At 32.4% G+C, this 26572-nt stretch overlaps 3 protein-coding genes across 6 annotated transcripts in view; 1 reads left to right on the plus strand and 2 right to left on the minus strand.

Annotated features, from left to right (window-relative positions):
• Positions 1–11730, minus strand: part of LOC132708394 (uncharacterized) — a 42224-nt gene extending 30494 nt beyond the window's left edge. The window contains exon 1 of one of the 3 annotated variants that reach the window (XM_060680703.1): positions 11667–11730. In XM_060680703.1, coding sequence (XP_060536686.1) covers positions 11667–11682 — 16 coding nt within the window. In that variant the 5' untranslated portion in view covers positions 11683–11730. Of the gene's footprint in view, positions 1–7060; positions 7614–11666 lie in introns of those variants that run through there. The other 2 variants (XM_060680702.1, XM_060680704.1) reach the window with 2 other exon arrangements.
• A 2680-nt stretch (positions 11731–14410) lies between these two features.
• Positions 14411–16245, plus strand: LOC132706335 (translin-associated protein X). The gene is made up of 4 exons (XM_060677619.1): positions 14411–14495; positions 14550–14772; positions 15348–15745; positions 15822–16245. Exons 1-4 carry the CDS (start codon positions 14441–14443, stop codon positions 16007–16009), a joined length of 864 nt encoding a protein of 287 aa, XP_060533602.1. The 5' UTR covers positions 14411–14440; the 3' UTR covers positions 16010–16245.
• An 80-nt stretch (positions 16246–16325) lies between these two features.
• On the minus strand, positions 16326–21211 carry LOC132706322 (protein tamozhennic). Of its 2 annotated transcripts, none has more exons than XM_060677607.1 (8): positions 20945–21211; positions 20296–20495; positions 19820–19999; positions 19499–19766; positions 17933–18089; positions 17498–17679; positions 17233–17442; positions 16326–16553 (listed from the first exon to the last, which is right to left on the minus strand). In XM_060677607.1, exons 1-8 carry the CDS (start codon positions 21075–21077, stop codon positions 16336–16338), a joined length of 1548 nt encoding a protein of 515 aa, XP_060533590.1. In that variant the 5' UTR covers positions 21078–21211; the 3' UTR covers positions 16326–16335. The 2 variants fall into 2 exon arrangements, with proteins under 2 accessions (XP_060533590.1, XP_060533580.1); XM_060677597.1 differs by having other exon boundaries at positions 17933–18329.
• Between the last annotated feature and the right edge of the window lie 5361 nt (positions 21212–26572).

Here is a 26572-nt window from a genome sequence, read left to right on the forward strand (position 1 = left end):
TTTAATTTGAATTCTGAGCTGCAAGCGTCGCACACATATGGCAAATATAATCAAGGATTTGTGCTAAATTCCAACCTAAGTTTCTTCAAACACTTTGTGAAGAATATTTAAAATTCCTAGTGCTTGACGCTAGAATTGGTGTCACATTTTCTTGTGCTCTGAAACTGATTATATTATAAACAGTATTGGACGTTATTTTATTTTCAAAATTTGCTGTCACCTAAAGGTTAATTTGCGTGAAAGATTTTTTTCTTGCGGCAGCATAGATTATTCGTTATAATATTCATAATTATGTTCAAAATAAAATACAACAAAAAACCTGGACTGTTCGCTTCATTTGGCGTAGACGTAGAAATTTGATGAGGCACTGTGGTTTTATGTAATTCTAATTAGAAATTTAATTTAATTTAAATTTGAATAGCACATTATGCAACAAGTTTGGTAAACGGCATTTGAATCACGAGTTTGACATGAAAAGTTTACCAAACTTGTGTGCTTACTATACTTTTTCTACGACTGTTAGTTTCCGGGTACATTTTTGCAAAATGACACTAATACATTCATTGGCATGACCGTCTAAATTGAAAAACGTGAAAATTCAAGTCAACTATAGTAGCTAGGCCCTATTAACAATATTATACTCATATCTCATATCATATCATCACGAATCGCTTACTAAGATTCAGTTTTATATTGCTACTTCTTAATTTATCAATTGAAATGAGCGTATATGTTTTAAAACGCTTTAATTTAGATAAAAATTTTCAATAAAAATTATCTAAAAATTTTTCTAGATGAAAAAAGATCCAAAAAATCATCGGTAATAACAGCAAATTTTATTTTATTATTTTTGAAGGAGGAATTTAAGCAAATAGTAAAAATGTGTTACAAATAATAGATTTATGAAACTGTTAACTAAAAATGAAGTGGCACTTTCAAGTAAAAACTTTTTTCAATTTTTTTTGGTTTTCTAATTTCCATAGTAATTTTGATATGGTCAATTTTCATTCTGTACGAAAATACCGGGTTAGTAAACAGTACCGGAATGACTAAACGGCTCAAGCTGGAAAAATAAAATTCAATCACTTGGGGTTTTGAACATGCAGAATTAAAAACTGCTAATAGCAATATTGTCAGATTTAGCACTTTTACGTTACACCTCATAATTTTGTTATTTTAAATACCCTATTTAATTTTGTTGCAATGAATTGCGTATTTCAAACTTAGGAAGGTCTAATAATTAGAAAAGTTTTTTTCTAGTAATTAGTGAGCTACAACAACGCCGCTTTTTCAGTCTCAGTCAAAAGTACCAGAATGTTTAAATATCTCCAAACTGCCAAAGCTGGGAACGATAAAATTCAATGTCTGGGGGTTTGTTGTCAAATTTCGCGATGATATTTAGGATTCCTATGTTCAAAAACCTCCAAAATTCTAAGATGTTAAACATTTTTTTATTAACAGTGGTAAATCTGACAAACGAGAAACAAGAATTTGAAATTATGAAACTTTATTAAGTTCGAATCCGCAATTCATAGCAACAAAAATATACAGGGAATTCCATTTAAAATAACAAAATTATGATATGTAACCAAATCTTGTCTTCACAGCAGGCGATTAAACAAAACTTTATGTGATAATTGGTATTGGCGATTTCTGTTATACAGAGATTATTGAATTAAAAGTACATTTAACTAAGTCAAATAGTGAAAAGCCATTGGAATGTTAGAAATTTGTTCAAATTATATAATTATGTTGTTCACCTTCAACATTTTTTGCGTTCTCATCGTAAAATAAGTCTGATTTAGGCATTGTGGCAAGTAGCATTTTAAACGTTCCTTGGGAACGTATTGAAAGATATTTTATATTTGACTGATCCAAAATAGTATATCATGCAAGAAGTGTGGTAAACGGCATTGGAGTCACGAGTTTATTTGTTACGAGCGGAGCGAGTGTTTAATAAAAGAGTGACTTAAAAACAAATTCTACTTCCTTGTCGAAAATATGTAATTATACACCGATCTAGCGGGCGAAAAGTGTCATTTTACAGCGTCAGTTTCGTTTTTCAAGGATCCGAGCCACTTCGGACATTTCCGGGATATTACGGCACGGGTTTGGGAGAAATCGAATGTCTTCGGAATATTATCGCACGGTTTAAATTTTGACGTTTGACAATTCTGACCATTATGTCAGTGAATGTATTCGTGTTGTTTGTATGTAATGGTTGGAAAAAGTATGGTATGCAACCACAAGTTTGATAAACTTTTTAAGTCACTCGTTTATTAAATATTCGCTCCGCTCGTGCCAAATAAACTCATGCCTCAAATGCCGTTTACCACACTAGTTGCATACATACATACTATACTTTTTTTACGACTGTTAGTTTTTGGATATATTCACTGACATGACCATCAGAATTGACAAACTTCAAAATTCAAGTCATGTGGTAATATCTACGAAAACATCCGTTTGCTCCCAAACCCGTGCGGTAATTACCCGGAAATGTCCGAAATGATCCGGATCCGTGGGAAATGCAACTGACTTAGTAAAATCCGCATGCTGGATCGGTGTATAATTGGGTATTTTACAGAAGAGATTAGGAAAAATAATAATGTAATAGATATGGTCTGTTCATAGATATATGAAAGTGACCAATTGCTTTTGAATGGGATTATCCAAGGGTGGTCGTTAACATACAATGCAACAAGATTATTACCTAAAGTTTCGGAATTTAAATTCAGGTAAAATTGTGGTCCGTAATAGAAAATAATTTTATACCTACCTGTGTTTAATATTCTTTGGTTTGGTATACTACTTAGTTTAAGTTTATTAGTAATCATTTTTATTTCGTGTGTAATACAGCGTGTGTTGAATCGAGTGCGAATTATGCAAAATATGTGCGAGTCTATTGTATCTCAGGAGATGCTCCCGCCCAAATGTAGAAAACACTATTCTATTGAGACTAAGGAAGTTATAAACAATGTTTATTTGACTTTCATTGAACGTGGTGCCAGCAAGCAAGCATCTTTAGAAGAAACCATCCATATTGCAAATAATATAGAACAAATAATAATTGGAAAAGGCGATGATAGCGATAGTGATACTGATATATTATGTGAATAATTTTAAATAATTTAAGTAGGTAATAAAAATAATTTTTAATTTTATTTTAACTTTAAACATAAATACATACAAAAATAAATAAATATTGTTTAGTATCTTTCACAACAAAACCCTAAATAATCAAATTCTAAGCAAAGTACCGACCTGTTCTGAAATATTTCATTCTTACAGCTTGCCCGGGTCTTTCCTTGATTCGTATCAGTTAGTCACTTTCTTATATCTATGAACAGACTTTATATCTATACTTCTATAGATAGGTAGGTAGGTAATAGATATATCAATGGGTATTTTTTTAATAGGTATTATGTTTCGAGGAAGGTTTTACTTATAAAATAAATAATAATAATAAATAGAATAAAATTTTGTGAGAAAAGGACGCCGAAAAATTGTTATCTACGGGGCTATTTCCTTTTCCTCAAAACCACTAAATTGACCTCCCGCTTTTCAAATTTTATGGCAACCCCCCCGTATAATGTGCTTTGGAACTAGCAAACAAAGTAGGACACTACTGCAATTGACAAAATTAGACGTTCAGCTGATGACTCATTATAGATTCTGTAACCTTTAAAATGGATTTCGCTCGAATATTTTATCTTAAATTTTAGCCTTTAAAATGACGATTGTTCGGTTCACCTTGTTTAAAATAGGCACTTCAAGTTATTTTGCTAATTTCTATTATGTAATTTTCTGCCTGCAAGATTCAGCCAGTAGAAGAGTTCATATCCATTAAGAATTAATGGTCGATAGATTATTTATTATTTACGCGACTTCAAGCGGCATTTTTAAGGCATAAATTCTTTGTACGATTCGCAATAAAATTTCGTAGTACGTGATTCATTACCGCCATTATACTCATTACGTCAATATGTAATAAGTTTATACAGTTACTTTCACAAAAGCATGCAGTTCGTGGCACCAGTCTCACAAATAACTATATATTAAACATCCATTTACTTGCAATTATTATACAGACTTATTTCGTGTTTTTCTTTAAATCATTTAAACTTTCCGTGGTCTTATTTTATTTGTGTAGTTTTTCTTAGAATTAAGTATGGAGTTTGGAGTTTTCTAAGATAATGCTCAAGCGAATGCGCATTAGGGAAAAAAATTGCACACTATTAGTACAGTACCTATCCAGGGAATGACATTACATAGCCTTTTAATATATCAGCTCACCTAACAAAATATTGTTGCAGTCATAATCTAACTTCCGGTAGAAGAAAATAATAGAATTTGTCGCGATAATTCCATAGTATTGTAAAAAAAAACAAAATTAAACACCTGTATAGTGAAAGCGTCCGCTCCTATAGGCAATAAACGTTGTGTAAACTTAAATTATTTTCTTTTAAACGTCAACATGTTTTCTCTGACACTGAAGTAAATCGGCTGCGCTAATTTAAACACTAATTGATATATTAGATAGAAACAAATAAAAATTAGTAAAACCGAAAAATAAAATAAGCATAAGAAAGTACCCAAAAACTAATCAATACACATCGTTATATAAACGTAAAACGTGATAATGGCTTTGGAAACTGTAAATACTTCTTTTTGTGTCAAAACTTTACTTTATACGAGGCATTCTCAAAAGATGTTTTGAATTCAATGGATGATTGATTACACATGGTTGGCATAAAAGCGCTTCCTAATGCCTTTGACAATAATGACTGTGTGCCATCTCTAGCATAAAGATATTAGAGATATAGAGTTATGACGCGTCTATGAAAAAAATGTTGAGAAGTTCCATTTAAATTAAATTTAAAATCTCGCTTTTAACCTTGTGGCACTTAACAACCAACATGGCTGCTGACAGATCGGCAATAAGTTTGGTTGCGGCATTTTTACAGCAGTATTTTCTTAAAACATGCCTAGATCTCGTTAAAAGTTCTGGGACAACGAGTTAAGTATTTAGATATTGCTGTTTAGAAAAGAAAATGGCACAAAGCGCAGGTTAGTGGACGACACGTACATGCATACGCTGGAATCATTTCCGGCTCTATGAAAATATCAATGCCGCCTGCGGCGAATCAATTTTTACCGCAGTAGGAACGCTATATTATCTAATATCTGTGCGATCTCTAATATTTTCTGTCTTCATTTGTCTTGTTAATTTCGGAACATCCTCTACAGGTTGGGCCAAATTGGACACTTTTAAAGAGAAACTCCTGTGTCTAGAGAATAATTTTCATAAAATACTTCTTCTTATGCATATTTAAGATCTCGTGATCTGATAGTTTTGTAGGTTCCTCTGTATCAATGCCTGCCTTAAATAAACGAGTGGCTTAACAAGTTTTTCAAACGAATTGCTTACTATACTTTTTCTATGACCGTTAGTTTTTGCGTAAATTTCTGACATGACCGTCAGAATTGACAAATGACAAAAATTCAAGCCGTGTTGTAAAACGTCCGAAAATATCCGATTGCTCCCAAACGCGTGCGGTAATATCCCGGAAATATCCGAAGGGGCTCGTATCCGTGGGACAAGAAACTCACGTGGTGACCTATTCCGCCCGCTAGATTGGTGTATTGTACCGAAGGGAGTAAAAACACAACAGTACTGGGTACTGTTTTGGGTACTACTGGGTAGCTTTGGTTAATTTCCAAATAAATAAGGTATTATAATTTGTTTTATAAAAGTCGAGAAGAAAACAGAGAGAACAAGCAGTTTGTATTACGACTAATATATTGAAAGAAAACAAACTCTTAAAGACATTTCCGGAAGATTGCGATACAACCTAAATCTGTTTGACTGACCAAAAAGCTACGCCCTCGCTATCAGTTACAAGAAATGGTGGTTTTAACAATAATGACACGTCAACGTAAAGTTAAGGATGCCAACAAGACTAGCAAGAACCGCCCTTGGAAGAACTTAAACAAGACAATAAGACACAAGTCCAAAAAGTGGTCCTTAAAAAAATTTAACCAATTACGCTTTTCCTATTGCTTCTTTGAAATCTCCTCACCTTTACAACCAAAATCATATTTGGCTACGCATTTGTCTTCAATATAAATTAGCCTACTTGTTCAAAGTTCAAAACATCTATTTATTTAAAAAAAAATTCTAGCGAAATATATTCTATATTTTTGGAAAAACAATCAAAAATTGATTTTTCTGTTGATAACTAATAAAATATTAGTATTAAAAATATTGTATTTAAGCCATCTCCTTTCCAAGGAGAATTTCCTGTTATGTTCAGTGAAATTGTAAATGATGTGTACGTTGATTAGAACACGGGAAAATTAGTTGTTTTGTTTATGATCTCACTAGCGCTAGATGGAGGTTACTGTTTCGATCGATCATCGAATTTACCGCGCCTATATTAATTTTTACAATAATCTTTTAAAAATTACGTTGATCTAGTAAAATAATTCGATGTAGAGGTATTACAATTCATAAAAAGTTATAAAATATTCATGAAAATGTTATAATTTGTTTGTAGGTTTCACCTTAAGTATTGAAACCAAATCCTAAATCGGACAAAATCGGTACTTCTCTGGTTTAATTTGAGCTTACATCTTTAGGTACAGGAAGAAAAGTTGCAATTAAATTATTTTAAAATTAAATTAATAATAGCTGCCACAAAAAAAGAATATTTTGTAAAGGACAATTTCATAACCAAATACAAATACCAACATTACCTACCTAAATCACATACAAAATACCTACATCACATACATAAACATCAACACTAGATTCATTTATCTATTATTATTAATTTATATATTATTATTTATTTGTTTTATTCCGAGTTTTTAACATTTCTTAAAAAATAAGGAGGAAACATACCACTTCTTTTGTCATATCATGTCGAAAAATACCCAATCGGTAATTTTATCAAATTCAACAAAAACTAATACAAAGGATTAAACGAAATAATAAGTTAGAAAATTGGGTCTGTTATCCTGTTATGCGTAATACTGATGCTTAAAGTCTCCTTACCACTGGGCATGCCACATGGTGCTTTGGTCCTGGAGTTATCCAAAAAATCCAAATCATATTTTCTGGCAGGCGGAAAAGTTAGGGCTACGTGTGCCGTACATGTAAACGCGCATAACAAAATCAAAACGGAGGCGTAGATCACCGTGATGTTTAATCCAATCAAACTCACGCCTAGTTTATTTATCGAAAACTTCATTTCTACGAAACAAAAATGTCATTAAAACCCTCTTTTGGTATTCCTCTCGGAACTTGGATTTTGTAGGTAAGTTAATCACTTCTAATGTTGATCATTGCTACGTTAGCGCGAATGTTTTGTCATCCACATAAAATAAAAAACACTATCCGAACGTGGAGCACGCACCAACGGTATTATTTGTTTTATCACACTTTATCGCGTAGTTCTCTTCGCGATTTTCACTTTTATCACTTCAATTAAGGCCAAATACCGAACACGAATCTAGATTTTTAGTATCGCCTGCACATGCTTTCGTTGATATAAGTCAAGGAGCGCGTATACCACGGTCGCCGAAGCCTTTCTGAACAAGTTGCCTTAAGCTTCAAGTTTCACTTGTTGTGAATAAGGTGGAACGTCGATGTAAAGGTGCGGAGAATTATTCAACAGTTACCGGGTCTGTTCAAAAACTGACAGTGCCGATGCAACACTAAAAATTGTGATTTGATAAATGGTGAGAATCTTTGAGGTGGAAAATGTTTTGCAAGACAAAGTCAGAAACTTGATGCTGGAAGTGTGTGGAAAAGGAAACGACGGCTCTCAAAAATTTAATTACTATATATATCCAACTACCTATATGCTGGAATTGTTTTTACAGTAGAACTTTAAGTTTATGTCTGGTAGAGCAATAGTCTGTAATAGGTAAACAAAAAGTTAATTGGTGGCGTAGATAAATTACGTTTAGTTTTAATGATTGGAAAATATAACACTGGTAAAGTAGAAATATTGATAAATCATAATCCTAAACAAATCTAAAAATACGAAAACAATCTAATATTATTTTAATAATAATAATAATCGACTTTATTCATAATAATCAAAGAATAAATGCACTAAAAATGTAAATATATACAGGGCGAAGTCTAGCTTAAGGCTATTTAAACTTAACCCTTGCTAAATTATAAAATTATTTTAAACAAATTTAAACATACGATTTAATACGATCAAATATTGGGTACGGTAGAATTATTAGCAAAGAGTACAGTGACTTCATCGCTTGCGAAACGAAAACTATATATATTATGGAACAATTATAAGAAAACTGAAGAAGTCTATCAACGTGTTGCATACTATTTTTGGGTACATTAAAAAAAAACCGTGACTAAAGTACCGGAAACGCCCAAAGTGACTCGCGACAGCGGGGGGTCCATAAATGGTTATTTTAGAGTAGATAGTAGAAAGATTGTTTGTATCTCACAGGCTTGTATTGTATTTTGCAGTTTATTAACAATTGGGGTAATTTATGTTCCTGAATTAAGCGACTACTAAAGCAGCACAAGTAAACGAGGTTTAAGAAACAAAAACAACTTTTTTTGCGCAGAAAGGGATAGTGTCACTACTGTTTCAATAGTGACAGTGATAACTTTTTTCTTTGAATCGCCATGTGTCTCAATAGGCCGAAAATTTAAAATTTAAAGATTAGCGTATATTCAACTTTAATTGAATAATGTGAACGATGTGCTTTTTTGATAATCTGCAATTTACTAACGAAGAAAAAAAGTATAATCATCATTGCTCTAGATATGTGGAGCCTTGTTCAAAAACAACATTTATGTCCGTTATACCACATTCTTCTAACCCACCTTAATGCATTTTTCAGACGCAAGAATTATCATATAATGAGAGTGCGTGTGTGAGTGGATATGTCCTTGCTATGTTAAATCATTTTCTAGCTATGAATAAACCATCCGGTTCTTGCTGAAATTTTCATAATTTAAAATGTGACTAGGTACTGACTATCTGTGCATCATAATGTAGTGCTGCGAATCTCCTATTTTAGGCGATTTACCATTAATTTAGCTCATTCATATATGTAAATAAGATTCCCGCCAGGTCAAAACCATATAAGAAATGATAAAAAAAAAACTATGTGAAATTAAAGAACAAATTATTTATTCTCCAGTTGATTCACCAAAAAACACTTACTTTAAAAAATAACATGCGGGTTTTAAAATGATGCATAATAGTACATATTGGGAAAAATATCTTTAAATCCGCGTAAAAGTGTTACACTCCAATTCTAAAACGTGTTTTGAAAACGCCTAACTTTATGATTAATAAGTTATCTTTTTGTTGTGAAAATGAATAATTGTTATTTTTTAGCTAAAGGTCATCTACCATAATTCACTAACCTTTTAATCATTGGGAACATATAGCAACACTCGGCTTTAAACTAACGTATATTTCGTAAAAATGTATACACTTGAACTGGAATAATCTAAATAACAATTTTAACAGGCATTAAATGTTTAAGCGTAATCCAATGTTCTCAGCTCTATTTGCTCGCCACTATTTAGTTAGTTTTGGTTAGTTTCTGTTGTTTATGCTGTATATGCTTTCTCCTCTAAGCTCGACAAAAAATAACAGAAACAAACTAAATACTTGCTGGCTAATATAGCAAATGGAGCCGAAAACGATATAACTGCTAGACATAGAGGCCCTGTCTATGCTAATAGTATAGGATCTCATGAAGCAACTATGTAAAAAAAATGATGTCTGTTCAATATGCGCATGCGCGAGATTTGAAATTTCGTTATTGACCAATAGCAGCTTTAATTGCAAATTCTGACGTTCGATCCATAAAGCCATGTGGTTTTCAACAACCAACATGGCCGCTGGCAGGTCACAAGTACAACTTACCTTTAATTATAACAGCATTTTATATAGTGTTTTATTAACTTGTTTTGAAGTTCACAGAAGATATAGCGTTAAAGAACAAACACACTGTAAAAATATAAATGAATAAGTACATGAATTATTTAATAATACTGAAAAGAATAAAATACATTGTTGCATATAAAGGCAATAAGAAATTAAATAAAGATATATGCTGCATTTTTTAATAGCATAATAATATTTATTTTATATGTACATAATGGCGTCCGACATAAGATGCTTCAGTGTTACTCTTTTCAAGGAACTACCTCGCCTTTCTTCCTTTCAGAGCAGGAAACAGAATCTCCAAACCATCTACCTGGCAATTGCCATGTGCCAATAAGTTTAGTTGGTTTTTAACCAAGAGACTCTTGTAGGCATTTCTGAACTGACGGGCGTTTGGATAAAGACTCCAACCTCTCCTACTGCTTATTGCACTAAAAAAGGTTTCTATACAGTCTTGCGATATTTTAAAAGTTAAAAAAGTCAAATCCTTGCCTATGGTTTTCATATAGATTGAAAAGGTTTGTCAAATTTCTGTTGCAAATATGTAATTATGTCATTGGATTTTTGTTGGAGGTCACTCTTTGTATGCTCATTGATTGGTTTAGAAAAACTTAATTTTGAAAATTTGGATTTACAATTCTGGATTTCAAATGCATTATTTATTTCAAGACAGAATTTTGATGTGGCTTCTGAGTTTTGAAAATCTTCAAAAGTATGTAGCAAGAGTGTACAGATGTACTCTGACTCTGACTAACCTGGGCCGCGAGTTTAACAGACATCTTACTGTTACTGTATGCAATATGTCTTCGAGTCAACTTGTTAGCTGCTTTCAAATCCTCTTTTTCTTGCAAATTCACAAATTTCCTTGTGATCACAACTTTTGATGACCATTTGATCAGCTTCATCATCCTTGGTGATGGGATGAGGGAAAGATGGATTGAATTTTTTAGTTAATGGATTAGTCAGTGCTCTAAGTTCTCTTATCATGAAGAGATTGGTTTTAGCTCCATCAAAAGTGACTGAAGTAATAGTCGCACCATTCTCATGCAGTTTTATACATTGCAGTATTAGATTCACACTCTGTTCAAGGCTAGGACCGCGAATAAAACAGTACCCTAGAAGCACTGTCAATTGTGTATTGAAGCCGACTGTCATAAATACAAATGCATAGCTGACTTTTTCGGCATTATCGAGTGTAGAAGACTCCATCCCAAGATCAACTTGACCATAAAATTGATCCCCAGTCCACATTAACTCTTCCGTCAACTTCATCTTATTCATAAATAGATTGCATATATCACCTGTATCACCTGGAACTAAATCCACTTAATCAGTGCCATGTCTTGAATAAACACCATTAAAAAAAAACTAGATTACGCCAATTGCTTGCATTAAAACAGAAAATATCAGATATCTGAAATTAATGAGCAGGTTTTGCCTTTCTTGATTAGAGCGAAGATCGCTATTGTTTGAAAACCACAATATTAAAACAAAATGAACTACAAATGTTATGAAATAGTATATTACCGCTGTTAACTGTTAAATGAAAAAAGTCATCGGCAAAAAAATTATACTAATAGCTATTTGCTACATTTCCTGTAATTTCGTGAAGAATCAAAGTATTAAAAGCACAAATTATACAGTGTGAGTGGGAGTCCGATATAAACCACTTTTATATCTTTTACATTAACTTGTACATAAAACAACACTTACCTGTATATAGGCACATTCATGTTATTACAGTTTTGACTACAAACAGAAGTTTTCCAGTGAGTGGGCATTTTATCATAAAACACGGAAAAGGTACTCTATTCGGCGTTGCCAATTATATCCGGATTTTAAAGACTGATTTTGCGTTCTTGTAAAAATTAGTCAATTTTTCCAAAAAAATTACGGCAATGTGGCAACTCAGTAGGGGCTGGCCATATAAGTACTAGACCTATACAGGCCCTGCCTATGCTGACAGTACAGGAACTCACGAAGCAACTATGTAAATTTTTTTTGAGAAGGTTCAGCCAACATGCGCATGCGCGAAATTTGAAATTTACTTTTTGACCAATGGCAACTCTAATGAAAAACTCTGACGTCGGATCCATGAGACCTTGCGGCTTTCCACAAACAACATGGCAGCTGACAGATCGTCGATGCGTCGATATTTAGATGCGGCATTTTTGCTGCAGTATTTTCTCAAATTAAGTCGTAATGCTATTAAATTTTCAGGTAAAAAAGGAATTAAAGTCTGGAAAAGCAGTTCAGAATTACAGCCCTGTAGATACGATGCAATTTCTAAATGTACTTCTTTATGTAAATTATTTGTTACATAAATCGGCGTAAAGCGATAGTTTTCATAAACTTCTACGTTAAACTCCATTGAAATAACTTTGTTCAACAAGCACAGTATTCCCAAGGGATATTTCTTACGCTTATTCTAGTAAAAATTCAACTTGTAGCTTGCTTTCTTCCTTTAATTCTTGTACACTAAAACATATTACCCAAACATCCTTCATAGCTAAATAGCTACTAGCTTAAATAAGTGTATCTAAAAATGCAGGGAATTCTGTTTAGTAAATTCACATGTAAATATTTGTTTAAGTCTATTTTTCCAGTTTGTCAAATGTCAAATATATAGGCATCACAGTTTCTCCAGGATCCTATTAGGTCCCCATATTTTCCACATTTGCTGTAATTTCGTGAAAGAACAAAGTATTGAAAGCACAAATTACAAAAGTTTGTGAGTACGGTACGGAGATATAGACACCAAAAATGAAATTAACAATGGCACAGGTGACAAACTGGTCTGCGACAATAGTAATTACTTAGCTCGACATTGGCAATTATGTTCAGATTTTAGAGATTCATGTTGAGTTCTTATAAATATTAGTCAATTTTAAAGAAAAATTACGGCAATGTAGCAACTCGGCTAGTTAGGGAGTGACGCATTGCGCGAAAGATCCAATACCTTCTCTACGAAAAAATCATAGCCACCTGCGGCGCATCAATTTTTACCTTAGTAGGGCCGCTATATTACCTTTATTATAACTATACGGGGCTGACCATATCGTTATAAGATGATATAGTGGCCCTATCACGGTAAAATTTGATGCCCCGCAGGTGGCTATGATTTTTTTCGAAGAGAAGGTATGGATTTTTTTGTGCATGCGTCACCTCCAACTAACTGAGTTGCCGTGAACACTGATTAATTTTTATAAGAACGCGACATCCATCCCTGAAATCCGCACATAATTGGCAACACCGAGGTTAGTAATTACTATTGTCGCAGAACAGTCGGTGCCCTGTGTCATTGTTGTTTTCATTTTTGGTGTACGATATATCCGTACCTTACAAAGTTCTTTAACTTGTGCTTTCAATACTTTGTTCTTTCACATCATTACAGCAAATGTGGCAAATATAAAGACCTAATGGGAAATTAGAAAATAAGTGATCTTTGACATTTAACTAACTGAAAAATAGACTTACACAAATTTACATGTGAATTTACTAAACATAATTTCCTACATTTTTAGGTACACGTTAGGTTAGGTACATGTTTCAGTGTACAAGAATTACACTAAATATAAGAAAGCAATTAAGCTCCGAATTTATTTTTTACTAGAACAAGTATAAGAAATATCCCTGTCAATTATTGTCTATAGAAGGCACTTCTTGAACATTTTTTCACTTTTATGTTTCATGTGCGATATCTAGCACCTTAAAATTATTTCAATGCAGGTTAAACCTACGAGTTTATGAAAACTAACGCTTTACGCCAATTTATAGAAAAATAGCTTACATAAAAAAATACATATAGAAATTGCATCCTATCAACAGAACTTGAAGAACAAAAACGCCAAATTAATTACAGAAAAATACTGACGCCGACGTGGGTGCTGCAATTCTGCACTGCCTTTCTAGATTTTAACTGCTTTTTTGTCTGAAAATTAAATAGAATTTCAACATATTTTTATAAAATACTGCCGTAAAAATGCTGCAAGGTTTTATGGGTCCTACGTAAGAGTTTGTCATTAGAGCTGTCATTGGTTAAAAATGAAATTTTAAATCTCAAGCTAGCGCACGTTAAACGTACCTTCTCAAAGAAATTTTACATAGTCTGCTTCATGAGTTTCTGTACTGTCAGCATAGGCAGGGCTTCTATATGTCTAGTAGCTATATGATCTTGTCAGAACAAAAAGCTGCAAAACCAAGTCAAATACATTAATTTGATTGGACACAGAACAAGTGTATTAATACAGTAATAAATTAATTGCCAAATATGATCTGCATTTCTACTGTATACCTTCATAAAAAAAAATCAGACATTATCAAAACACGAAAATGTCAATTCAAAGGGACCAGCTCCAACATTCTTCATGTTTGCCGCGATTGAGCGAAGGATACCAGTTGTTTTTCCTAACATTTGTTAGCTAGGTATATGAAGGACACTGCAAGCTCAGTTGGAGGAAGAATATGGTTATGTTGTGTATATTTTGATGGAATATCTTAATGTCGATTCGGGTGGAATTATAATTATGTCTAAATACAAAGGCAATTAACTGTTTTACAATAACAATAAAACAATTTAAACCAGATATTCTTTAGGGCATGGACGGTTCAAGAAAACAAAATTTTCTGTTGGAAAGCAGGCAAAACAAGTTTTGGAATCAATTGATACAAACAATCCTTTTATTCAAATGTTTGAAGAGTATTCTACAGAGTTAGATGATAAACATGATCGATATGAAAAAATAGTAAAATTAAGTAGAGATGTCACCATTGAATCAAAAAGAATAATCTTTTTACTTCATAGTACTAATACAGATATGTAAGAAATTTTTTGTGAAACTTTTCATATATAAATTATAATAGTACCATCTTTTTCAAGTGTACATGATTTTAAAAAATGAACTAACTACTTCAGCCACTAATGCGCATGTTGTACCTATTAACTAATAACACATTAAAGTGTTGTTTCTGTAGGCTGAATTTTAGTTTAATATATTTATACATTTATTCCAGTAAAAGAAAAAATGTCTGGTACATTCAAATTATTAGAAATTGAAGATGAAATATTTTGAATAGCAATTCCCTATATTTCTAAATTATTTATGTTCAAATGAAAATGGCTAACACTACTTTTAGAATATGTTAATAATGTTAGAATCAGCATGTTCCCTTCACTTTTATAGAGCTGGTCCCATGTACCATAAAAATTTTTATGGCCATTTTTTAAATCTAAAATTGATATCATATTAGTATTTATTAGAACACTGTTGTTCTTAATATTAAAATTAAATCCCGCCTGCAAAAACTCATCTAAAAAATAGCATTAAGGAAATCGGATTTGATAATCTTGTTAAGACTTGAAAATGTTAATTAACCAAGTTCTATATTTTCTAGAGAATCAAAGCGAGATTTGGTTTTGCAAGAGGCCTTTGACAGACTTTCAAATTTATACAAAACAAATTTCAGAGACATTGCCTTGGAGCTGAAAGGTCAAGACCATTATTTATATCATAAAGCATTTACCGCTGGCATGCAAGAATTTATAGAGGCCTTTTGTTTTTACCACTATATAAAAAATAAAAGTATGCCAATATGGTTGCATATAAACAATTATTTTCAGTATAAAGAGGATGAAGTCTCTTTGTTATTTACCCAATATGATTTTATACTCGGTATAGCGGACTTTACAGGTGAATTGATGAGAAAATGCATTAACGTCTTGAGTGTTGGAAATGTCAATGAGTGCTTTAAACTTTGCAACTTTGTCCGGAGCATTTATACTGGTTTTTTAGGTAAGTGACAATATTTTACTATAAAAGTAATTTTGTTTAGTTTATTAGTATAATTTGCAACAGCATTTGTTTACAGGATTACACTTCTGGGGAAATAAAGAACTCTCGAAGAAGTCAAATGTATTACGCCAAAGTCTGGCAAAAATGGAATTAGTTTGCTACAATATTAAAATCAGAGGGAGCGAAATTCCAAATCATATGCTGCTGAGTGTTATAGAATCAAATAGAATTGATGATGAGATAGATGAAGGATATGTGCTGTAAATAAAATAAAATATCACAATAGCTCTTTTCCAGTGTGAAATGCGTAAACAAGTCAGAACATATCCTAATTAAAATTAAATAACAATTAGATGAAAGGATGTTGACTATTGCATATTAGTAATGTTTTCTCAGAAATGGGAAAATAATTTCCACAAATGGGAACAAAATATTTTTATTTGACTTCAGAGCAAACACAAATGTCAATATTTAGGAAAATAAAATGTATCTATACTAAATATTAATGAATTAATTTGTATATTAATTGTTTGTGCAAACGGTGGTCTTAAACTCAACATAGAATGATCTATACAACTCAAATAAATTATTCATATATAAGTTGGGGAATCTTTCAGGCTACAGTGACATGCCTGACATATTTTTGCGCTCTTAGGATTCACCAATGTACATTGTGAGCATTCAGCACCACCTACTTCCATCGGTTGTTCTTGCCCAAGATCTCGACTCTTGCTGCACATTTCACAAATATCTTTCGCCTTAGTGTTTATGAATGTGCATGCCTTACACCTCCATTTTGGTGAGTTTGCTGTAATATAATATCACATTTGTGAGTTAGAGGGAGAGCAACCTATTTTGGTAGATTTTTTTTTGTTGCAGTTGATAATATTTATGATCCTTTTTTTAAACAAATGTATCTGCTTATGCAAATGTGACAAACAAAATATAAGGTCAAAAAATAAAATTTTGAAACCAGCTACACCTAAATTATTATTAATAGAACAAGCTTTCAATTATCTATGTATATATAGTGTATCAGCTTATTGTAACAGTACATGAACATATGCCAACAATATAAAAATAATAGGAATCTCCGCTTTTTTTGAAGTGGCAAACAGTTTTCCGGGTAATTAGCAATATCTCTTTTAATATATATTACTGAGCAAACTTTAGTTAAATTTGTATACAAAGAATTAAACATTGTTTGACACACCAGTAAATCTTAAATATGTAAAAAGAGAAAATGCTTATGAACATGTTCTTTTCACCTTATACCTAATTTATGTTATATCGGTTCTAGCCTTTATTTCACACTGGTTTCAGGTTTAAATGGAAGTATTTTAAATTAAATGATAAACACTTAATATTAACGTCAAGAATTGAAGTAAATAATGTTAAAAATGTCAATGAACATTTTGTGTGAATAACCCTGTATAGTCACATCTGTTTGCAGCATTATGTTTTGTTTTTGGGAATGTTAATTTTACCTGCTTCCTGTTTACTGTTCAGAACATCCACAACTTTACTGGTACTTTGTCCGATATTTTCATGTGCCTGTTGAAGTGTCTTATTCTGGGAAGCATTTTCTGCTGAAATGTTCATAGCCATTTTCACAATATTTTGAGATTCTTTTGGCAGTACGTTGTCATAAGAACTACTCTGAGAATGTCGTCTTTCATGTCCTGGTACATTAATTTCTATAAAATAAAAATAATTAGGGTAATTAAAATGTTATTTGACAGTTAAACATACTTTCTGAGATGTTTTGCCTTGCATCCCCCAAGGTTTCGGTTGTTGAGGAATGGTCTTTAATGGTCATTTTATTCATGGCTTCATCAAAGTTTGGCAATTTAGGTCGTGACTCTCGACTTTGCTTCCATTGTTTGTTTCCAGCTGACAAGATGTCTCCCCTTTCTCCCAAATCTTTGGTATACCTATAAATTCGGTGTGACATACTAGTGTAACAGAGTTTTAAAGGCTTGGGGCTAACGAAACATGAGTTAATGGATAAATGCTCAAAAACATCTATTTATCTACCTACAGACTACCAAATAGCTGCTCAAAAATCCTACATACAGATCAATTTCAAAAATCTATGTGAATTAAATATAGTCTTTTATATTACAATTTAGGTTGTGCTTAGTCTAAGAAATGCTAAATATGTAACCCAAACAAGAAAAGGTTTACCCTCGACTCTCTAAATTGCGATAAACATAATCCCAATTTTCAAATTCTTCATTTCCACCACTTTTGGCGACGCCATTATTGTAGATTGCCCCATTTTTATAAGGTCTCTCGTGCACATCGTGTGTTGGGTAAGTTGTTTTTCTTGGTCTAGATGACACTGTCGGGGCATCAACAACATCATATCCATTTGGTGTCTCTAATTCAATCAACTGTGCAGTAGGAACAGGGTAAGAGCATGAAGAAGGTGTATTGGGATAATCACTGGGATAATGTCCAGCAGGTGGTAATACAGTTTGGGATGAACGTTTAAGTGCAAGGTGAGGATTAAAAGGAAGATAATTGCACGTTGAGTACATGTGGGGACAACAACCGTTCATGCACACACTATAAGTGGCTGCTGCAATACAGAAATTTATATTATGATATATTCATGGCATGTATTAAAAGAATAGTGCAAAGTGTGAAATGCTACATTTGTACTGTTAAGGGCTCAATATAATATTTACAATTTTTATTGTAAAATGTTTATTGGTGATCATTTGCGAAGTGTCTGGTCTGCTCTTTAGTTGGTCAATTGTTATTCAGGTGCCATTACTTTTCACAATACCTATCGGGCGCGAGTTTTTAGTAACAGTTGAACTGTAACAGTATTACTTATCCAAAAATATTTGGCAAGATATATTTTCTCAAAAATAACCAAAATTTTCAAACGATGGTGACAATTTCATAGGGCTACTACAAATTACAGTCTCCTGCGACACTTACATATGTTGGCAATTTTGGACTACTGAAATTCAAAATTTTACTCTGATAGTAGATTAGTCTAAAATTTGACAAATCATATTAGTTCAAAGGAAAAGTGGTATAAATTTTGGATTATAATAGTATTTTGGTTCATACTGAGATAATTTATTCAGTAAATGAGCTCGTAAATAGGTGATATACATGGAATATTATTAAGACCTGAAACCTGTATATGTTTCTAACATTAGATTTGGCTGAGGAATTGTTAAATAAGCGAGTTAATTATTTAGATAGGAACTAACATAAGAATTATTAATTTATAAAATTTTCAAGCAGTAAGTAACTATTATATATCAAAAATCACACGAATTTTTTAACATTAAAACGAAATTTAGCAACATTAAAAAAACACTTTTCAAGTAGCAAATGACTGAAATTAATTTTAAAAAAATAATTTGAGATATCAAAATCAAAAAATAAGACTTAATACACCAAAATCCCTAGCCAAATTTAGTTTGGCACATAAGTACAACAAAAAATTGTCTACAATATTATTTTAAATTGTTGGGAAATATCAATTACTGCTTGCCTCTTTAGACATAATCTTATAGAGCAAAACTTAGTTTAGATGGTTTAATATAGAGGGAGTATCAGCATTGGTAAGGCCTCTATATATGGGCATTGTAATTTAATTAGTTGCTTGTGCAAGTAACTTGCCTCCACAGCGACCTAAAGGCAATTTCAACCACAAATAAAATTTACAAAATAAGAAAAAAAAATAAATGAAAATCCATGTGGTTTAATTTTTTACTATGTGATTACCTGTGTATGGTGAGACTGCTGTATGAATTTGGGAAGGAAATGAGTTGCACGAGTTCCCATTTTGAATTGCTGGGTGGCTGTGAGAAAGGGTTGGATATTTTGAATGCAAATTGCTAAGCTTGTCTTGGTAATGACCTTGTTTCAAATTATACTGAATAAATTGCACACATTGCTTAGGATCACTGAGATGCACTTTGCGAAATTCCAGCATATCCAACCAACTAATATTAAACATTGGAGATACCTCTTCCCAAATATGTTTTAAAATCTAAAAAGAAATCTATAATTAATAAGTACATAAAGTTAAAGGACAGTAGTTACCTGACACTCAACATAGGCAATTAGACAATCTCTGGACACATGTGATACACGATCTGGACAAATTGGTCCATCTAATTGTAAAATACCATTTCCAATATATTTATATCCCATCGCTTCAAATATTCTATCAGCACCCAAAAGGTTAGCTTCAACTTGATGTTTATAAAATCCACAATATGTCTACAAGTATATTAAATAATCATTATGCAGATAATTAAATTAAGTTGATTTGACTGTATATAAAAGATCAAATAATTCTCAGGAAATGTAGTACAGCGTTTCCCGGCAACAAAATTGGTATAAAAAAAAATTAACCAAATAGGATTTAACTTCCTGAACTAACAAATTTCACTTCAATATCTCTTAAAATTGCAGGGATACTTTTTTGATTCAATATATTTTCTCAGCACTAATCTTTCATATGATTAACATAAACTATAGCAGCCAATGGGTTTTTAATTTCAATTGATACTAACCCTAATTTGATGATATTCTTTTCTCCATGGCTGGGAGATCAGGTTACCAGCATACATCTGTATAGCATTAAATCCAGTTGCAGCTTTGTATCCACTAAAATCTTTTTTATTTGCCGCAGATCTGTATAAGACATCTTCAGTTTCATGCAGAGCAAACTTTTGTTGTGGAGATGCAATATAGAGGAAATCTTTTATGCAGGCTAAAATAAAGGAATATTATGATTGACCAAAATACTTTTAATTCCTAAACTCTATTTTTTTAGATATAGATTACCTCACTGATGCTGTAAACCAAAAGCACCTAGCTGTTTAAACAACCTAATTGTTTGTACCTCTTTTATTACAAAGTAGTTTTGAACAATTCACTCATAATGGTGTATCAAATAAGTTAAAAATTTATCTGATCTATCATTGTTTTTACAAAGTACAAAATAACAATTCAGAATAGCATGGGAAGTTTATTCTTATGGGCTGACATTTAGTATACTTTACAGTATACCTCAAGTTTGTATGAAGTTGATAAATTTGAATATCAAATAACATCGATTTGCTTAAATGAGGCAGTTGAGTTGTAATGGTTTAATGGCACACAGGTCTCTTTGAAAAATTTATAAAGCGCCACTTTGTAGAAACACCTCAATAATCTCACCCTCTAGTCTTGACCGTTGCTCAATTTTGTTCGAGCTCTCCTCCATCTCCAAATAGTTGATATGAAGATGGTCTATTTTAAGCCACAATTCTTGAATGTTTTCTTGACACAAATAATTCTCCATTTTAACCATGTTACAAAGTTTATTGCATTTTACTTCAAAAGTTCTAAAATATTGCAACGTTCTAGGTATAATTTTAGATTTTGTTTTGTACTAATCAAACATTGATATTGACAATATTCTACAATTCTTGTTAAAAGTCAAAAAACAGCTGTTTCCGGTATGTCAAAACCATAGAATACTAGAAACCAAGTAGTAATTCGTTAAAACCTTTTCTTCATCAAAAACAGTTAAGGCAAATTTAGTAGAAACTAATGCGCATTGCCTATATTCAATTACAATGGTATCAAGTAATTTGTACATGTATTTTTAGCAGGTAGAAATTGCTGTTAAAAATTCATGCATTTTTAACTGGCAATTTTTTAATGGTGGACAAGGTGCATTTTTTTAAAAGCAAAATGGGCTTGATTATTTTGGTGAAATTTTGTTTTAAAGGTCATTTATTAAATTTCTGCTCAATTCTTTTACATACCGAAATTATTTTTTTTCTCCAAATTCTGTCTATAGAAGGTTCTACAGTTGCCTTTTGAATATTCTTTCAACTTAGATTTTTCCTGAGGGATATATAGTATCTTATAAAGTTATATTTAGACTTTCAAAAGTCATCTTTCGTGATTTCGATTTTATTTACGTTTTTTATAGAAGTTAAAAGTACCTATTAGTTTATGAAAACAAATGTTTTGAGCCGATTTACACATACAAATTCGAGAAAAATAGCTGGTAATTTGGTACTAGACACGTTGCAATATTTACATGAAAAAGTACATGCAGAAATACATGTAAAAATTGTATCGTGTCTACTGGGCTTAATATAACGATAAAATTGCTTTGCTAATCGTGTTCCGCATCTTCATCGACTCTTGGGCAAGACGGACACTTTGAAGAATTATTTTGTTTAAAGCGGTGTAGATACTCTCGGAAGCAGCCATGGCCTGACAACATCTGCGTAAGGTAGTAGTTGACCTCGCCGTGATTTCGGTTCAGCCAAATGTCTGTCCATCTTCCCTTCTTTGCGGCATTCCATTGTAGCTGCCACTGGTTTATGCTGTTTTGCCGTTCTTCTGTTTTAAGTTCTTCAGCGCTTAGCGTAGTTGACCCTTTCTGATGATAAAGGGTCCGTCTCTTCTCAGCTTGAACTCTAAGAGGCAGAGTTCCCGAGATAACACACACCGCTTCCTCAGATATTGTGCGGAAGGTGCTAGCTGCTCGTAGGGCACTCAGTCGATAGACTGGACCAGTCTTTCTCCATGATTCTTGAGTGTCCAGTGCATCAGCCCAAATGGATATTCCATAAGTAAGTACTGATGTGGCTACTAATGACAATAGTAGCCTTCTGCTCTGCTTTGGGCCGCCGACGTTAGGCATCAGTCGTGCGAGACTAACCCTCACCACCGACGCTTTGGCACTGACGTGTTCCACTTGCTGCTTGAAGTTGAGTCGGGCATATATAAGGTTGTGCTGTGATTTCTTGTTCGCCGACTGTAAGCTTGATCTATCTTCTTTCTGCTTGTAATAAGCACTGCCTCGGTCTTATGCTTGGCCAGCTGCAGGTTTACTCTATCCATCCAACGGTTAATTTTCTTAAAGATAATATCAAACATATGGCGAATCTCGTCAGGGTGTTTGGCGTCGATTACTACGGCTATATCGTCCGCATATGCTACTAGTTTGACACATCAGTTCTTCTTCCGTGACAGGTGGAATGTTCTTCAGTTTGGCCTGAGCTACCTGGTAATTGAATTCACGTTGCTGTGGAAACAAGCCTGTTACTATCTTCTGTAGAAGTTTTGGGCATGTAAGTGAAGGCATTGGCTGGCTTTTGAGATGGGGCATGACGACCTTGTATGGCCTTCCCCCATCTTTGCCCACCTCGTTGAGCTCCATCCAGCATTTTCTCTTGCTATCCTTCAGTAATCGACTGGCTTTCTTATACTCTGCCACTAGTTCCGCAGAGTTAGATCATCGATAGCCACGTTGAGATACTTGTCTTTTCTTATGATACTCTTTACGAAGAGCGCTGATGTGATCGTTCCACCAGTGCACCGATGGTTTTTATGCTATATTTACGTGGCATACTGGCGTCACAAGCTTTTCATCAGGTCTTCGGTCTGTTCTTCTACGCATCCAGGGATGACCCCGTCACTATTCAAGGCTATTGTCAGTGAACTTGCGTCGAAGGACCTTACTCTCCACCGAATGTAGTTAGATACCCTATTAGTTCTTCTAGTATTCTGGCCATTTGATGCTTCTTCGCGTCCTCGACTAGTTGATCTAAGAATTCAGTACAATCAGCATCGGAGAGGCTAGGTGGTGCGTAGCAATTGTAGAAGCGGATGCTATCTACTGATTCTGCAACGAAGCCGGTGCTGCTATTGTTAACTGCACTCTGAAAAGGAAGTTTGCCAAAGGACCAGACCAGTGTCCGTTTCCCATTAGTTTATTTATTTATGAAGGGATTGATTGAGCCGATCTCCGCCTACTTGTTCAAAATGGACAAACCTTTAGAAAGCTTGTAAAATAAATAAAATTTTAAGTTCTTCAAATAAATACAGGGTATCCTACCTAATAAACTATTGTTTTTAAAATTATTATACTTAAACCATAAAATTCTACTTAAAAATTGTTTTGGAAATGTTTTATAAAAATATAAAATATTTCACCTCAAAAACACACGGACATTTTCGATAAACACACTATAATTATGAAACGGTAACAGAATATCTACGTGCGGGATTTGTATTTTTATGAAAATTAAGCTCCACACAGCAGTTTTTTTCTATCTCGTTTAGAAAGGGGACTTTCCAAATTGACCCACGAACATATATGATATTGCTAGTTTTTATTAAATTTTTAGCGGATCCTAGTGGTGTTTATAAGAAAGTATATTATTAAGGTAACCTTTGTGGAAAAAAAATCAGATTAAAAAGTAACGTATAGGTGCGCAAATAGGAGTAAAAAAAATGTGGATGCAGAAAACTGAATATGAGGTCATAACACTTAACATACAATAGTATCCTCGGGTTTGTTATTATTGATTAAGATTTATTTTGTATTAGGTATTTTTTGTGATTAGTGTCACTGGGTTCACTCTGTTGATTGACTTATATTTTTAAATAGTTAAATAAATAAGTGCTAATAACTAAAGAGGGCAGAAAACAGTTTTAGTAAATTGAACTGAGGTGGCTTTTAATTGATGAAAATTCATTTATCAAAATAAATAAGAACTAAAAGTTCAGATTTTCACGAAATTATATATTTTTATGACAATTGTTTGGACAACACCGTGTCTTTATCAAATCTAATATTTACAAACTACCGAAAAATGACCTTAAAACCTTAATTAATGTTGTTGTGAGAATTTAAGTTCAATAAGTATTTAAATCTAATTGATCGTTAAGCAATACATTTGAATGTCTCATTTTGTTAATCTCAATGGCTTCCAATAGATTTTATTTTCTACTTTTTGTGGCTGTATGTAAAATATCAAAGTTGTCGTCAAAAATGTGTTTTTCTATGTTTAAGTATGTAGCATAATTAAAATCTAGACTATGGCTTTTAAACGCTCTTTTCCGTTCCTTGAAGGATCTACCTGTTTGTCCAACATAAATTTTAGGACAAGATCCGCATTTCAACCTGTAGACACCTCAAATTTGATAAAGACACGGTGTTGTCGAAACAATTGTCATGTCATAATATATAATTTCGTGAAAATCTGAACTTTTAGTTCTTATTTATTTTGAACAGTTTTAGTGCCTTGATGTTCCACTAGCATGTTACATCTGGTTTTACTGTTACCTTTCTAATATTAAAAGTATAAATAAATCAGCCCAGGGTTCACAAAATAAATTTCAAGACTTAATAGTCCGATGCCTTGTATTATTAACGGTTAATAACCCACACTTAGAATATGGGTAAAGTTCATCCCATGCCAATGACCGTATTGGGGAGATGCATTTGAAACTTGTTTAAAGAATTGTATGTAGATTTTATTTAGTTTCTTCTATATATGACTAATATGTCAACATTAACATATTATCAATAAATTATTTGACGGGTAAAAATCGATTTCACTACAGGGGGCAACAATATTCGTTCAATAAATATTCTCCTGTTATATATATATATATATATATATATATATATATATATATATATATATATATATATATATATATATATATATATATATATATATATATATATATATATATATATATATATATATATATATCAATATTTAAAATAAACAAACAAATAAATATTTTTTCAACTTTTGCCAGTAAGATACATGAAGAGGAATAGTTTAAATATTCTTTTTTTCTTGGAATCGTTTATCGTAATTCCGAGAAACTAGATTGCAAAAAATTGGGAGAATCCAAAAAAAATCAATGACAATTTATAAAGCTTACAAGATAATTGTGTTTATTTTTTTTACAATGTTGGCGGAAGTAGTATTTGTGGGATCACATTCAAGTATAACGGGAAGAGAGTTTGGATTAGCTGCCTTCTTCTAATCCAATTTAATTTCCTTCCTTGTTCCAAATTATAAAAGAAAAAATTTTATAAATAAAGTAAATGATTCACATAGTGGTAAGATATCCACCACTATTACCGACCTATTATAAAATCGTAATTTTCCGGAAGAAAATTTTTGAGCAGGAAAATAGGGAAAGCCATTATATAACATTTATACATCGTTTAACCTTTCTTTGGAAGGATTTTGTCGCAATTTTGAAGATAAGTTGAACAAACGCCAGTTAACAAAGCAGAGCAACATTTACCCCTATTACAAAATATGTTTTTGACTCAAATGCATTATGTAACTACAATACAAATAAAATATTCGATGAACTTTCAAAACATGAAACTGTCAGAAATTTCGATTGATGTGTTCGCAATATCTTCCTCTTTATCACTGGTAAAGCCGATAAACGCAATTTTTCGCCGCATTAATCTTGCTCCCACGTTCTGAAGTGTATTATCAGTGCTTGTCTCTTAGACTTGGCTAAAATAAGTAGATTGCAATTTTAGGTATTTTCTACAGCTGGTCCCAAAAAATTTACTTGACAGCACTAACAAACGAAAATTCCTTAACAATATTATAGAGGAATGAATAACACCATCTAATTTTTCACACTCTGTTTCCAGAACATTTAATGAGATCTAGAGATATTTTGAGAAAATGTTACTTCAGAAATGCCGTGATTAGTTGGAATTCGTTGTTACTGTACACAACAATTCCTCTCCGGTTTATTTTTCGTATTGACCATTGAAAACTGGAAGATTTCGAACAAGATGGCAATAATGGTGAGTATAATATATATATATATATATATATATATATATATATATATATATATATATATATATATATATATATATATATATATATATATATATATATATATATATATATATATATATATATATATATATATATTCTCACGTATTGATTCACGGATGGAAAAATGTGGTGGCACTATATTCCGGGATATCATCCGTTCGCT

The sequence above is a fragment of the Cylas formicarius genome, unplaced genomic scaffold, assembly GCF_029955315.1.
Source record: "Cylas formicarius isolate icCylForm1 unplaced genomic scaffold, icCylForm1.1 PGA_scaffold_10__41_contigs__length_53128322, whole genome shotgun sequence".
Taxonomy (NCBI): Eukaryota; Metazoa; Arthropoda; class Insecta; order Coleoptera; family Brentidae; genus Cylas; species Cylas formicarius.